The sequence below is a fragment of the Lycium barbarum genome, chromosome 6 (assembly GCF_019175385.1).
Source record: "Lycium barbarum isolate Lr01 chromosome 6, ASM1917538v2, whole genome shotgun sequence".
Classification (NCBI taxonomy): Eukaryota; Viridiplantae; Streptophyta; class Magnoliopsida; order Solanales; family Solanaceae; genus Lycium; species Lycium barbarum.
The window spans coordinates 79,609,233-79,623,813 of NC_083342.1; the positions used below are offsets into that span (position 1 = coordinate 79,609,233).

Consider the following 14,581-nt stretch of genomic DNA (forward strand, 5'->3'; position numbering starts at 1 on the left):
TGGGTCACAATTCATTTTTGTTCAACCTATTTTCAACCCGCCCAAACCCAATCCAATCCGCCCATCCATTTGCCACCACAAGAAGGAACTCTAGCCCTTTTCTAGATTGCTACCTTGCAGCAAATACTTGTTTTTTTTAACATCTAGGCGGAAAAGCTGGATGGGAAGGCTTATGCACTTTCCTAATGCAGCTTTGGCTTAAAGGGACAAGGAACATTCCAACGAACGAGCTAAATAACTAGATAAAGAACTACAAAGTTACAGTACTAAGGAAATGGAAAACTTCTCTTCGATCATCAAAATTGTGCAGGTAAAGAGAAACAGATTATTTGCAAGTATTGCATGACTAATAGCCAAGTGAAGTATAAAGCTATCACATATGAAGTTAACAAGAAAGCTTCCCATTTGTTTTACATTCCATGTTCTCTCTCTAATGAAAGGCATCATCTATCAGAAGGATTTGGCACACAGATCTTACAAATCACAAAACAAGAAAAGGAAAAGGGCCCAAAAATAAACAATTAATAGGCAGTGAATCCAGGAGCAAATTTAGGCTCTACAGGAGAAAAGGAAAACCAAAATGGAAAATAGAACGCGACTTTTACAATCAAAAACAGCTAATAGAACGCAACTTTTATAATCAAAAACAGATAGATAAATACAAAAAGTTTGAATTAAAAGAAATAAAACTTCAAAAAATGAGAAGGCCCACTTCAGCTAGCCAAGTGGCTGGGGGAGCTGTTGAACATGGCATGCCACATATAAGCTCTAGAAAGTACCATCTCAAGCTCTGAATGACTCCAGTTATGAGTTGGAAGGTGCTGAAGGAACATAACCATCTCTTGGAAGTCAAGCTTCAGCAGCTTATCTGACCACTGCACAATAAACACAACATTGAGCAAAGCTCCCTTGAACAGCAATTCTTCACAAGAATATCTGGTCTAGTAAATAGAACACCCAAACAGACGCTCTAAGATTCAGTTGTGTATGGGAAATAAATTTGGTATTAGAAAGAGGATGGAGAATTGCTTCTTTGAACATATTAATAATGCATGCGCAGGAAAATCACACTTCGTAATTCGTTCACAAGAAACAGATCTTTTGGGTCAGTGACTGAGAGACTGTAATAACCCTGATCCTTCCTTTACATGGTATAAAAACCAACAACAACATACCCAGTGTAGTCCCACAAGTGGGTTCTGGGGAGGGTGGTGTGTACGTAGCCTTACCCCCTACCTTGTGAAGGTAGAAGGTATAAAGACCATACGTCATATTTCAAGGATCTCTATAAATTATAAGAATACCGCTGTGTCCTTCAATTCAATTATTTGCAGTCCATTCAGGACTTGCCCAACAAACCTTTCTTTCTGCATTAAGGTAAAAAGTATGTGTGTGTGCGCGCGCGCGCACGCCCATTTTCTGGATATGTAATGCCAGTAAGACTCAATGTCATCACATACATCTCAAGCAGAAGACTCAATGTCATCAGATAAATCTCAAGTGGATATTAAGAGAAATCTTACTGTGAGCAGAAAGCTTGCAGCAATATACACAAGAAAATCTGGCAGTGCATCACCTTCTGCAAGATATGTATCCCACAATCGGGTAACAAGATGGAAAGGGATCTGCATGAATGGGTTGATTAGATCTTTGAATTAAGGAATATGACATGGCTTTATCAACAATGAGAAACTTCGGAAAGGACGAAAAACACTTAATAAGGATAAAGGAAGAAAGATAGACCTCACGTATCAAGAGACAGTTGAACCAGCGAAAAGCAAACTGGAGAAACTCAAGCCCTTGGTCTTCCATGTGTGTTGACACAGGTTCTAGAAAATGGGTAGGAAACAAATATCAAAATTACAACATGTCACCTAAAACTTTTCAGGAAGAATATACACATAGACAGGAAAGACAGAAAAATAAATAGAGTGCTGTCATTTCTTAGTCACCCTACTTTCGATATCTCGTACTTTCTTCCCACTAAAACCACAGTTTAACCATGGTTAACCTCTAATTATTTGAAAGCAAATAAGTGTTTTCTTATACTTAATGAAATTCACCATTTTATCAGCTTCTTTTGACCTTTTCTAGTAATTGGTCTTCCAGAGTCTTCTTTTCTTTTTTTGAAAGTCTTCCAATGTCTCTTCACCGAATCCATATGTGATCCAAATTCCAATTATCAGAAGACAATCTTTCACCTACCTCCATCAACAAATTATAGAAAGACACCTAGTACATGTGTAACTCATTGCAACGAAATAATACAGAGCAATTTTTAGTTGGCCAAGAGAAACTGAATGAATAAATACTGGTTCCAACTGTAAAACACCCTCATAATGCTGCCAAATCATCGAGGTATACATACCCTTTTATAAGGTCATGGAAAGTTAAAACTTATTCACAAATAGCATATAATATGTGAAACCAAAATTTGCTTAACCTTTAAAATTATTACATTTTTTCACTTGTCAAGGAAATCAATTATGTTTTGACACCAAAATTCCAGATTCTCTTGCATTACGCAGTAGATAAAGAAAACAATTAAAGTAGAAACCGCTAGGGCATTACCATCTATCCGTCTAACCAACTCCTTTAGCTTAAACACCAGCCGCTGGATTCCGGGTTGAGCAAATGTGTAATGGTCTTGCATTCCATCAAGCAATTTTGATAGACACCAATAACAGTCAGCTTCTATGTCAGATATTTTCTCAGAAGGTAGATCAGACATCACCCAATTGTCAATACTCCCTTCTGCGTGTTCTGACAAGAAAACAACTAAGAATGGTGTTGCAAGATCGTTTATTCCCTGCACATATCCACTTGCAGGGTGCCGGATGGCCCTAGAAAGGAAAATGATAAATCACCAGAATATGAGAGAACATCCAAAACACCAACATAAGCAACAAAGAAAGGTTAATGATTGCCCATGCATCTTCAATTCTTTAATTTTTATTTTCTGGACTGCCTATAGGGGAAGGTTACTAGGGGTGTGCATTCCCTTTTTTATTTGTTTTGTATTATTTGGATTCAACTTTTCAGTTTCGAAAAAATTCAATCCAATCTTCTGCCAAGTGACATACTGCAGAACCAAACAAACTACACCTAGGTGGAAAAGTAAGAAAACTGAAAGACGGGAACTCCGAAAGAAGCATTCAAGCTTAAGCAAAGCTGCAAATCTATAAATTTTTAAAAAGAGAAAATACATCATTACCCCCCTGAACTTGGACCATATTTTCAAAAAGACACTTTAATTTTGTAGGGATCCTATTACCCTCCTGAACCTGTTCGAACAAATATAAATAGGCCCTTCCGACCCATTTTGGCACCTGCTGTGAGTGCACGATAGAGGAGTGCGTGAGAGGGCTTAAAAAATAGCACCAAACAAGTCTAAAAATTCCATGTGGATTTCCCAAATCAATAAATTAATATTCATTTGTAAATAAACCTATCTTCCCCAAATGAAATCATCCGCCATTGAAGCTGCCGAATTTTGCTCCAGCCATACAAAATTTCCTTCTTCTCAATTAAATCAGATTCAAAAGGAATGAATGTAACATAATAGATAGCCCAACATAGAAGAACCAGAAAACACAGAACCAAGCAACCCAGATAACCCCTTCATTATTATTACAAGGAAAAAGCATAGAAGAGGTTTAACTTGTTCTTAGTCAATCTCTTTGGTCTCTTACAGTTTAATATTCTTAAATCTTGCTTTCCGTATTCTGTGCAGTGCCTTTTTTTAATCTTGTATATTTTTCTTCTTTTTTTTTTTGTTTTTTTTTTTTTTTTTTTGTTTAAAAAATCATAGATTACATCTGGGTTTTCTGAGAATTTGGAGTTTGGGTGGGTGGGAGTTGAAAATTTGATTTTTTTCTGTGATTTTGCTGATGGGTCGTTTAAGTTTTGGAGTTCCATTACTGAAGTCCTGTGTGGGTCTGCTGAAAATAGGGGAAAAGATTAATAGTTATCAGATCAAAAATATTTTGCGTGTTAAAATCCGACTCGTACTAAACGGGTCCAAAAAAGATGGAATATAATTTTTTCTTTATTAGGGGTGGCACACACGCGCTGCCCTTGACCTATGAGCAGGTGCCAAAATGGGTCGGAATGGCCTCTTTATTTTAGTTTGAACAGGTTCGGGGGGGTAATAGGACCCCCGCAAAGTTAAAGTGTCTTTTTGTAAATATGGTCAAAGTTCAGGGGGGTAATGATGTATTTTCTCTTTAAAAAGCAAAACATATTTAAATGCTAAATAAAAATTAAAAAGTATATATTTAGTGAGAACCAAAAAAAAAGAAAAAATCATATGATCCATTAGTAGTTCAAAATTTTGGTTTTTTTGGTTTTTATTTTCAAAAAACACATATTCAAACTAAAAAAAAAATCTAAAACAAGGAAAACCAAAATATTCAGTATTGTTTGTTTTTTCGGTTTAATCCGACAAATGCACACCCCTAATGACTACTACCAATTTCAACCATGCCAACAGCCCATTATAACCCATTTGCTTCATCTAGTTCCACATCTTAACTAAAGAAATGAATGTAATGCTATTTCCTTTTCTCTTCCCTTCGTAGAGAAGTTCTACGATTCAAGGAGAATGTTACAGCTAATGAATACAGAGAAATATAAATAGTTTACCATATGTAAAGTATGCGTTCCAGGGATTTCTGAACTTGTGCTTGTTGGAAAAAAGAAACATCAGGCACCGTTCTAGGGCAATCAACAGCAATCTAACAGCACAAGCGAAGCAGTAGTTATATGACTGACAACATTGGGAAATGAGCATAAGGTGTAAAAAAGATCAAAGAGACGACCCAACTGCATCCAGAATACCTGCCGAAGCATGTTGATCTCTTCATCTGTTCGCTCAATATCTGGAATGTCATAGTACTGACCAACACAATCAAGATAATCTACACGCTTTCTTCTCAGAACTCCCTCCCTTCTATCTGAATTAGGGGGTGCATATCCCTGTTGTCAGCTCATTATTTAAATTTCATAAAAGCAACAAACTATGTCTAATAACAAAATCTGCAATCTAGTTCAATAGGTTTTGTTACCTATGTAACTCAATCATGGTAAAACAGATTTCACAAAATGGAAGCAAGCCAACTTGTCTACAGGAATACTTTCTTTTCTTTTGAGAATGGTAACATATCATAAATGTAGAGAGCAACAACTGTGTTTAGTCAAAGTAATCCAAAAGGCATAGCTTTCTCTTGGATCCTACTACAGGGATTCTATAATATCTAACATTGAATCAACATCCTGTATTAAATCTTCCTGTAATAACCCAATTTTTTTAAATAAGGGTTTAATTGGTAATTTTAGCTAAAAAGGAATTTAAAAGAAAAAGAAATTCGAAATTAGAATTAAAAAGAAATTTTGAAAAGAAGGAATTTAGTGGGCCAAGCCCAAAAAGGAAAAGGAAAAGGAAAAAAAAAAAGTTAAAGACTTCAAAAGTCTGATCGTGAAGGTTTAATTGTGGACAGCTGAAAGGAAATAAAAGAGACCAAGCAACAGAGGGAGAAAAACCAGTGGAAAAAAAAAAAAAAAAAAAAAAAAAAAAAAAAAAAAGGAGAAAAAGAAAGGAAAAGAGGGGATAAAAATAAGAACTTTCATCCCAAATCATCAAGGTAATGATTCTAATCTTTTATTTAAGTTTATTACATCATTATGGGTGAATCTTTATGGTGAAATCATGGGTTGAGGAATTGAGAAAGTTTAGCTCTAGGGTTCTTCAACCAAAATCATTGATTTGAAAGGGCAAATAGCGTCGGATTTTAGACTTCTATATATTGTTGGAATCCTCTCGTTAAGGCCTTTCCGAAAACATAAGTCTTGTCGGGTTTTGAACACATTGACCAGAGGGCGTTTTCGTCCTTTAAAATTTTACTTTAACCGTTTAAGCCTCTAAAAATATAGAAGTGGTTTACCCTAAGGGTTTAGACCATTCTAAATCCATTTTTGTGTAGTTTGAGGCAATCTAGAGACTCGAGAACGCAGTTTTGATTTATTGGGAAGTGTGCTTGAATTATGAATTTGAGGTAAGTGAGACTTTAAGCTTTGGGTACTTGCTTTTCAAAACCCGTTTTAAAAATATGTTTTGTCTGCCTGGTCCATGTGTTGGGGCAAGCGTGTGCTTGGCAGAATCGGTGGTCCTTAAGGCCAACCGCATATACTTTATTTTCAAATAATCCAAAACTCTCTTTATAAATTATTTTGTGATGTGATATAGCTGTGAGCCATGATATTGGGGCATTGTGTATGCTTCCCTTAGCATTGTGTAATCTTCTTGATTATATTGGGGCATTTTGTATGCTTCCCTTAGCATTGTGTATGCTTCTTGATTATATTGGGGCATTGTGTATGCTTCCCTTAGCATTGTGTATGCTTCCTGACATATTTGGCACATTGTGTATGTTGCCGTGGATTCATAGTGTTGACTAATTCTTTAACTGCCACTTATGACGGTTCGTAGTGTAAATTGTGTTGAGATATATAATATATTTGATAAACAGTGATTTGGACCTTGGTTGCTATTATATAATGATATATTCATGTGCATAATATTTTTGTGCCTGTTGTGTGTTTGTATTTTCTAACACTTGTTCCAGGGGTATTTGAAGTGGCTGGTCGAGGATCTTACTGGGTTATATTTATGTATAACTCACTCCTTACCTGCATGTCCATGCAGATACTGTCGTTGAGAACGAGGCTGGTAATTGAAGACTTCGTGAGTGGATTCTGTTGCTGAGGTGTGCCACCGCATTGTTCATGGAGGCAACCATTTCAGCTTTATCTAGTTTATTTCTAGTTATTTCTTTTATTTTGGGTTTACATGCCCGACACTCAAACTCATGTAACTCTGTTAGATGCTCCATGGTCTTAGCGTGGGATGTGGGCTAGAGATTCTTTTTATCTTAGCGTTGGTTGGTTTTCATAAATCGATTATGGATTTGGTTGGCTACTACTTCGCATTTTTATGATTAATAACGTTGTTGGACCTGGACTTATTTTCTTTTAGTGCTATTGTAAATGATTAAGAGTATGATATATGGTTTGCCTGGCAGGTGGTGTTTGCTGGGTGCCAATCACGTCTAGCGGGTATTTTGGGATGTGACACTTCCTTACACCAAAACTGAAATAAAAACAGGCGTTCATCTTCATTTTCTGTATGGAGTTGCAGGTCCCTTAAAAGCATCTAAAGTTTCTCTCCTTCCATATAACCACAATATGCAGCCCGGTATAATCTTCCACCACTTTTTTGTCTAACTAGTCCAGCAGGTAAGTTTCAGCAAGTGTCTCCCCTATAGTCGTGGGCATAATCCATGATAATTTCATACCAATAATAGTTGCCAGAGCACCCCAGTTACTTTTCAATGTATGAAAGATGGTTGCTACTTTCAGACTCCATTCCACATAGATAACACCTTGAACACAGTTGCATTCCCCTTCTCTTTAAGTTTCTTGCGTAAGGCAACCTTCTCTAACAATTAACCACACAAAACAGTATACCTTGGGTGGCGTTTTCACTTGCTAAAGTACTTCCCAGCTCCATACATGGACTGCTGACCAGCCTAATTGAGATGTGAGTATGCTGACGTTACTATAAACAGACCCTTACTAATCTATCCTCCTCCATTGTGATCTCCTTGAACTGATCCAGAACTTTTTGTACAATAAATCTGGGGAGGAAGTTCTCTGTCATTGAGTTGTATTCTAAAAATCCATCTCGACCCGTGCTGGTGCCAGTTATCTTTCACTGTGGCTTCAGGATTTAGAGTCTTGAGTCTTCATGTCATTGAACATGTCTTCCAAAGGACCATGGCCTATCCAAGTATCATTCGAGAAGAGTTTCTTCCTTTCATTCCCCACTGTGATGTCAAGGTTTGCAGCAAAAAGAGGCTAGTGTGCTAATGGGCCTCCTATGAGGTTATCACAGCTCTTGAGGCCCACTGCCCCTCCAAACCATATTTTTCTCTGATGACCACCTGCCATAGGGTTTGTATCTCCTACTAAATCTCCAAAGCCATTTCATAAGTACGCTTTTGTTATGTAACTCCAGATTCCTTGCACCAAAGACCCCTAGCTTTCTTGTTAAGTGTATGATCTCTCCATTTGACAAGATGAAAGCTCCTCTTTTCCTTATTACCTTGCCAAATAAAACAACTTCTGATTGCATCAATCCTTTTTTCTGCCTTAGCTGGCATACGAAAAAGGGACATCATATATGTGGGAAGTCATCTAAAACACTGTTAACTAGTGTCACTCTACACCCAGGGATAGGTATTGGCTTTTTCACCTAGCCAATCTTTTCTCACATCTCTCTAACACACCACTCTATATTTCTAGAGATTTATTTTAAGATCCCAGTGGCATTTCCAAATAAGTTGTACATAGAGCCCCCGCTCTACATCCCAGAACTCCTGCCAGCCTTTGTAATTCTGGTACTTAACTTCACTGGAAAAAGCTTACTTTTGGTCCAATTTACATGGAAGCCAGAAACTGCCTCAAAGACTGTTAAAATTACTCTGAGTTGTCTTAATTGCTCCTCTTTTGCATCACAAGAAATCAGAGTATCATCTGCATAAAGCAACTGAGTTATTTTTAGACTGCTGCCACCTTGAAGCCTGTCAACCATCCATTGTTGCTCTGGCTAAAGGGTCAATTGTCAATACAACAACACACCCAGTGTAAAGGGTCAATTGTCAATAATCTACAAATTTCTGAGGATGGCACTTTCCAACAAAAGAAGTTCATAGGACCCCAAATAACCCATAAGTTGTAAAACCAGCAATTTCTACTCAGACATCAGATTTTACAACAGTGCTGCATCAAATGCTTCATATAAATGACTTTTCTAAGTAATACAGGTTAACCAGAAATTGCTAATATCCAAAGATGTTATACAACAGCACTGCATGAAATGCTTCATTTTTTTCTCTTGATAACCGGAAATCCCTGAGGGCTAGTGTCTGACGGTTTGAAACTCAGCAGATAATGGACCCGCACCACTACTCTTCTCTTACATACCGGGCTTTTGTCTACTGCATGGTTCGGACCTGTGACGTGCCTAACCCACACATCACGCGTTGTGCTCTTACCACTAGAATCAGACCTTGGGGGCCACTGTATGAAACACTTCATATACAAACATATTTTAAAGAAGTTCTTTTATCGGTATACAATCATCTTTATGTTGGTGGTTGTATTCTTGAGTACCAAGACAAAAGAGAGTCCCAACTACAAGAATCCAGTATATGACATAACATGGCCACAAAATCTTTTTTTTATTTTTTATTTTTTTATTTTACCCCATCCCCTAGGAGCTCCCCCCTTTTTGCTCCCTTGGTGACTCGAACCCACGACCTTCGGGTTGGAGGTGGAAGGTGCTTACCATTTGATTTAATTTTTCAAATTTGGCAATATCCTCCAATTCCATGTGGATATCTGCTCTGGGTAAGAGTTCCTATTCAAAGGAGCATGGTCTGATGATACCTTGGAAGCATTGACTGTTTTACAGACTTGAATTCATCATCCGTTCAGTTGAGAAGCAGCTAACGTTGATGACCGAATTTAAGTTTATGTGTCTATTGATCTAGGCACAAAAGATTCTTTAACTGAACCCTGGTGGTTTGGAAATGAGCTTTTCTGTTTAAGAGAGAGTTAGAAAAACCTTCCCTCCATGTAATTTTTAGTTTCCTAGAGATAAGTAATATCACAAAACAAAGTTCAATGCCGAAGACAGACACCAAAGCAATATTAGACAAATCCAAGATGATTTAACCAACTAATATAAAGCATTCATAATATGATTCCAGAAAAATAATGGAGAATGGCTAGTTGTTGTTTCACTTGTCAAAAAGAGATAGACCAGTGAATCATCATTTGCAAATTTTACAACGGCTCAAGATATTTTGTGCATGTTTCTTGTGATTGCAAGTGCAATGGGTTATCCCCGCTAACAACACCTGCCTATTCCCCCCCACCCCCCACCCCCCACCCCCACCCCCCGTGCAACCCGGGAACCATAGATAAGGACTGACTGGAGATGGCCCTACAGCAAAATACCATCCACTCATTTGAGAGAGTAAATAAATTAGGGTTGAGCTTACGACAGTCTGAATTTTGACCCTGGGAGAACTATATAACACTCTGTTTTGTGGTCGATTTGTACTGAGAGGAATAATAGATGCTTTGAGGATGAATATAAAACAGTTATTTTTAGAACAAAAGGAGGAATAAAACAATATAAAATTGTTCATATAATGAAAATGAATTGCTTTAAGAGTTACCTTCTGGGATATAAGGAAGAGTTGATGAAAGGAATTGAAGATTTTTCCTAGTTCCTTTACATTTTCTAGTTGTGGGTCCCTCAAGATGTTACCCCTCTTTTTATCTTCATTCATTTCTTCCCCTTTTTCTTTCTTTTATTATCGTACTTCAGCATCTCCTTGATCCCAAGTTAATATAAAATACCTCTTCTTTATTGACCTAAACATATTTTCAGAGAAATAACGTAAATTAGAACCATACCAAAAGAAGCCTCCATATGTTGGGACGCAAATATGATGGGACACCATTCCAAGATAATTCACGCATTTTTTCTGCAAGAGAAGTTGGGAAGCACATAAAGAAGAAAATGCAACAATCAGACCGGTAGGTAGCATTGGGAATTAACAACATAGCTTTCCAAGTTGTACGTTCTAACAAACAATAGCTACTAAATATGCCAATCTGTACAAGTCATCAAGCAAGAAAATTTAACAAAACCCATGGGAGAGCAAACCAGGAACAGTCGTTCCGGTTGTGATATATGCATAACTATCTTTTTAGCCTGAACATTAAAGGCCTTAGCTTGTGAAAATTCACAAGGCCTATGAGACTAGGGAAGGAAAGCCAAAGAAAGCATCACCTTTGTGATCAAAGTGCCGAAGAATAAGCCAGTGATAGTTTAAGTGGCAGGAGGGGTGTCGGAATAAGCCAATGCGACAAATAAAATCCTCCAAAGGCTTATCCTTAGCGATCAAAGTTGTTCTTTAGGTATAGTAAGAATTACAAGTAAGCATACAATGACCCGCTCAAAATCTTGACGCAAATGAATGAAGTTTTTGTTTTACGTCTCAGAGGTACACACACATCCACTTAATTGTGGTCACTAAATATTGTTGTACAACTAATTTATTACCTTTCTTTAAGTTATACTTTTCAACTTTCCGGATATAGAGCCCGTTTGGATTGGCTTATAAGTTGCTTATAAGCTGTTTTCAGTTTTTTTGAATGTTTGGCTGGCCAGCTTAAAGCCATTTTGTGCTTAAAATAAGCCCAAAAAATTAATTGGGCCCGTTTGGCTTAGCTTATCTAAAGCAGCTTATAAGCTGAAAACAACTTATAAGCCAAAAAAAATAAGTTGGGCTACCCAAACAGGCTCATATTACTATAAAAAAAGATTTATAGTTAGAACTTCACCAAAACATTGCTCTTTCATGGGTAGCAGGTACTTTATGCTCATGAGGCATTGCTGCAATTTGTTATATAGACCATAAATTACTTTTGGTAAGATTCATACTAGTTCCCTGCAGTTCATACATTTCCTAGTGAGTAAGTCTCATAGAGAGTGCCAAATCAAAATGTTCTTATTAAAGTCATAAGGTCAAGTGAAACCTTTATCTAGTAGTATCATTTTTTTCCTGTTATTTTGTAACTTCTGACGGCTTGTAATCTTGTTAAACATTGCATGATGGCTTTTTTCCTAAACTTTTACTTAATCCTAAGATTCAACTGATAATGAAGTTCTGAGCGGCTCATGCTTTCAATCTTCTTCATATTTAAGCTGCATCACCCAAATTCCATTCCCCTATTCCAATAAGGAGGAGGGGGCGATCCGGACGGCTTATCACCTTAACGGAACTACCTTTCATGGTGAGAACGGAAACTCTTTCCCCAATTTCTCAAAAAAATTAAATAGTGAAAAATTCAAGAGCTAATGCATGTAGAGGATACTCATTTACTAGCTAGTCTAACAAAAAGTCATCCTTCTAGGATCATGGCACCCATAGGGTCCCAAATAATAAGCTCTAACCACTATGTGTCAAACTATGCAAAGACAAGAATCGTATATGCTGATATAACCACGTAAATAGATCTTGGCATCTCATCCTTAGTTATCTAAAAGTATATACTCGGTACCTAGAATAACAGTTGTCGCAGATAGTTCTTTTGTGAACTTCATTAGCCTGGCCGAATCAGTAGCTCTTGAGCCAATTGATGGCTTCTGTACTTCGTTGGATGTGTATTCTGAGTTTGAAGTTGATGATTTCGTCTGGCTAGCGGATGAGCTAGCTTTCAGATTGCTTCTACTTTGCGGTTCATCCTAATAGTCAAAGAAAAGAGCTTAATTTATGCTGATACATTTAAGCAATAGATATATCACATACCACATACGCTGGATATCAGCACTGCTCGTACCTCAAAAGATCCATCTGCCTGTTGGCTTGGTCCCGTCTCCCTATCTCTTAGACTTAAATGATTATCTGGAGACCTCACAATTGAGTTATCCAGTGGGTCTGACCTCCGTGTAATCAGTACTTTGCCAGGGAAACTGCGTCCCTTTAGCAACCTGCACCACATCATAGTTTTTGTGAATTGCTTACCAAAATTTATAGCGAAAAAGAAGGTGTTAAATTTTTGATAACCAACATCCTTGACTATTCATACAAAACATTTTCATTTCAGATGGTTTTTCTTTAATCAATAAAGATAATTATTTCAGATGGGTTTCCAGGGCAATAGTTATAGGACAAACTCGGGACGTGTTACAAAGAAGCCATTATAATGGAAATATCCAATAAAAGGACAACAATCTGCAAATATGTGCAACGTAGTTCAGATTTAGGGGCTAAGTTTGGCTTTTATACCTCGCATTTCGTTTATGCTCAAGGGTAAAACAGCCCAACACTTCTAATGTCTAAAGCAAACTATTAAAAACTAAAGAGAATCCAGAAATGGAGAGATTGGACTCGTGTTGTTAAATGTATCACCGTACATTGAAACTATTAGCTTCAGGAAACCCAAAGTCCATATTTCACATACCACTGCCACAACAAATAGCTAGTTTATCCTGGAGCTAGCATGAATATTGAATAAACTAGGCAAGGAGCATATCCAAATTCGCCCACAGACTAATCGCTGAACACACTAGAACCCATATAGGAAAAAAAACACTAGAGCTTCTGGGGAGGTGGGAATTTTGATAACCTAAATCCGAACTTTAACCTTTACAATCCACAAAAATGAAAAAAAAAAAAAAGATACTAAATGCATTTCCCAACGTAATTCTTTTTTGATAATTGTGGTGTTGGGGCCAGCTTGCGCACACCTCGACTAATTCCACGCGATACCTGCCACCCCCACCAGCAACAGGTACTAGATAACTCTATCCGCCAAGGCTAGGACAGACGGGGAAGAAATCACCTAGTATTTTTTGTCTCTGCTGGGATTTGAACCCGAGACCTCATGGTTCTCAATCCACTTCATTGGCCACTAGGCCACACCCTTTCCCAACGTAATATCCAACATTCAAATAAAAAATAACATAGACTACCACTGATCAAAGGTTCAAGTCTACCAGTATGTAAGGATGCCTCAGTTGCATAACAATCTCTCGTCGCCCAACTCCATCTGATCAAATAAAAACCTAAATTTTGCTTAAGTATTTAACATTTGAAACAGTCCAAAAGACGACAAAATAGGATTTACAGACAAATGCATTTAGTTCTTCACTTCCTGTTACTATTTGTCCTAGTAATAGCACAAAAAATCATCAAACGAATAAATATAGAAGTTACACAGGAAATAGGACAGGCTTAAACTTTTTCAACTCTAACCTCCATAATCCACCAAAACATCATTAAAAAAAAAAAACAAAGGAGAATATTGGCAAATACTAATACACCATTCAGATCACAAAACACACATACTCGTAATTCACTGATCATACACTCCCCAAGTCCAATTGATCATACATAAGTTGAATTTAACCTCAAAATGGTTCATTTAAAAAGATACAAAAATGGGATTTGATTGGAAATCTATTATACAGATCTGAATAATGAAGATTACCCACCCTTGAACATTTCTGAGAGTTTGATTGAATCTTGAATCTTGGGCAGTAGCATTCCTTGGATCTTCCTCCCTTTCGCTCCTCATTTGCCCGACAGAAGTCAGCTCTCAATAACTCTCCTTCTTTTGCTTTCAACTTAAGTGAAGTTTCTTAGGAATACAATTGCTACTCCCTTATTATGGTACAGCTGCAACTGGGCAACGTACAACTTCTTTCTGCGTAACCTCTCCTCTTCTTCTTCTGTTGTGTGTATATATATACTACTAGTTTCCCCTTCCCAAATGCATATATAAAAAGTAATATTTTAATTAAAGAAATATAATTTATGTTGGTAATAATTAAACTTCAAATAAGTATATTTTTAATATATAAAAGAAAAACTTTCATTTCACTCATTTAATATTTTAACTTTCTTTTTTATGAAATTATTTATTTCAAATTAAATGCGGA

General features: G+C 37.0%; 1 protein-coding gene across 1 annotated transcript; it reads right to left on the reverse strand.

The window, feature by feature from the left end:
- Positions 1-358: 358 nt before the first annotated feature.
- Positions 359-14,367, reverse strand: LOC132644310 (GTPase-activating protein GYP1). Its single transcript, XM_060360896.1, has 10 exons — positions 14,135-14,367; positions 12,478-12,628; positions 12,199-12,382; positions 10,546-10,616; positions 4,840-4,977; positions 4,645-4,736; positions 2,572-2,843; positions 1,744-1,829; positions 1,524-1,625; positions 359-875 (listed from the first exon to the last, which is right to left on the reverse strand). Exons 1-10 carry the CDS (start codon positions 14,215-14,217, stop codon positions 714-716), a joined length of 1,341 nt encoding a protein of 446 aa, XP_060216879.1. The 5' UTR covers positions 14,218-14,367; the 3' UTR covers positions 359-713.
- Between the last annotated feature and the right edge of the window lie 214 nt (positions 14,368-14,581).

What these genes read in the sequence shown, in the direction of transcription:
- LOC132644310 (XM_060360896.1), bottom strand. Translation starts at nt 14,217, where the DNA reads ATGAGGAGCGAAAGGGAGGAAGATCCAAGGAATGCTACTGCCCAAGAT. An exon ending in TGCGACAACTGTTATTCTAG is followed by an intron (nt 10,617 to 12,198) that starts GTACCGAGTATA and finishes CTTCTCTTGCAG; the next exon opens with AAAAAATGCGTGAATTATCT. An exon ending in ACATATGGAGGCTTCTTTTG is followed by an intron (nt 4,978 to 10,545) that starts GTATGGTTCTAA and finishes AGCTGACAACAG; the next exon opens with GGATATGCACCCCCTAATTC.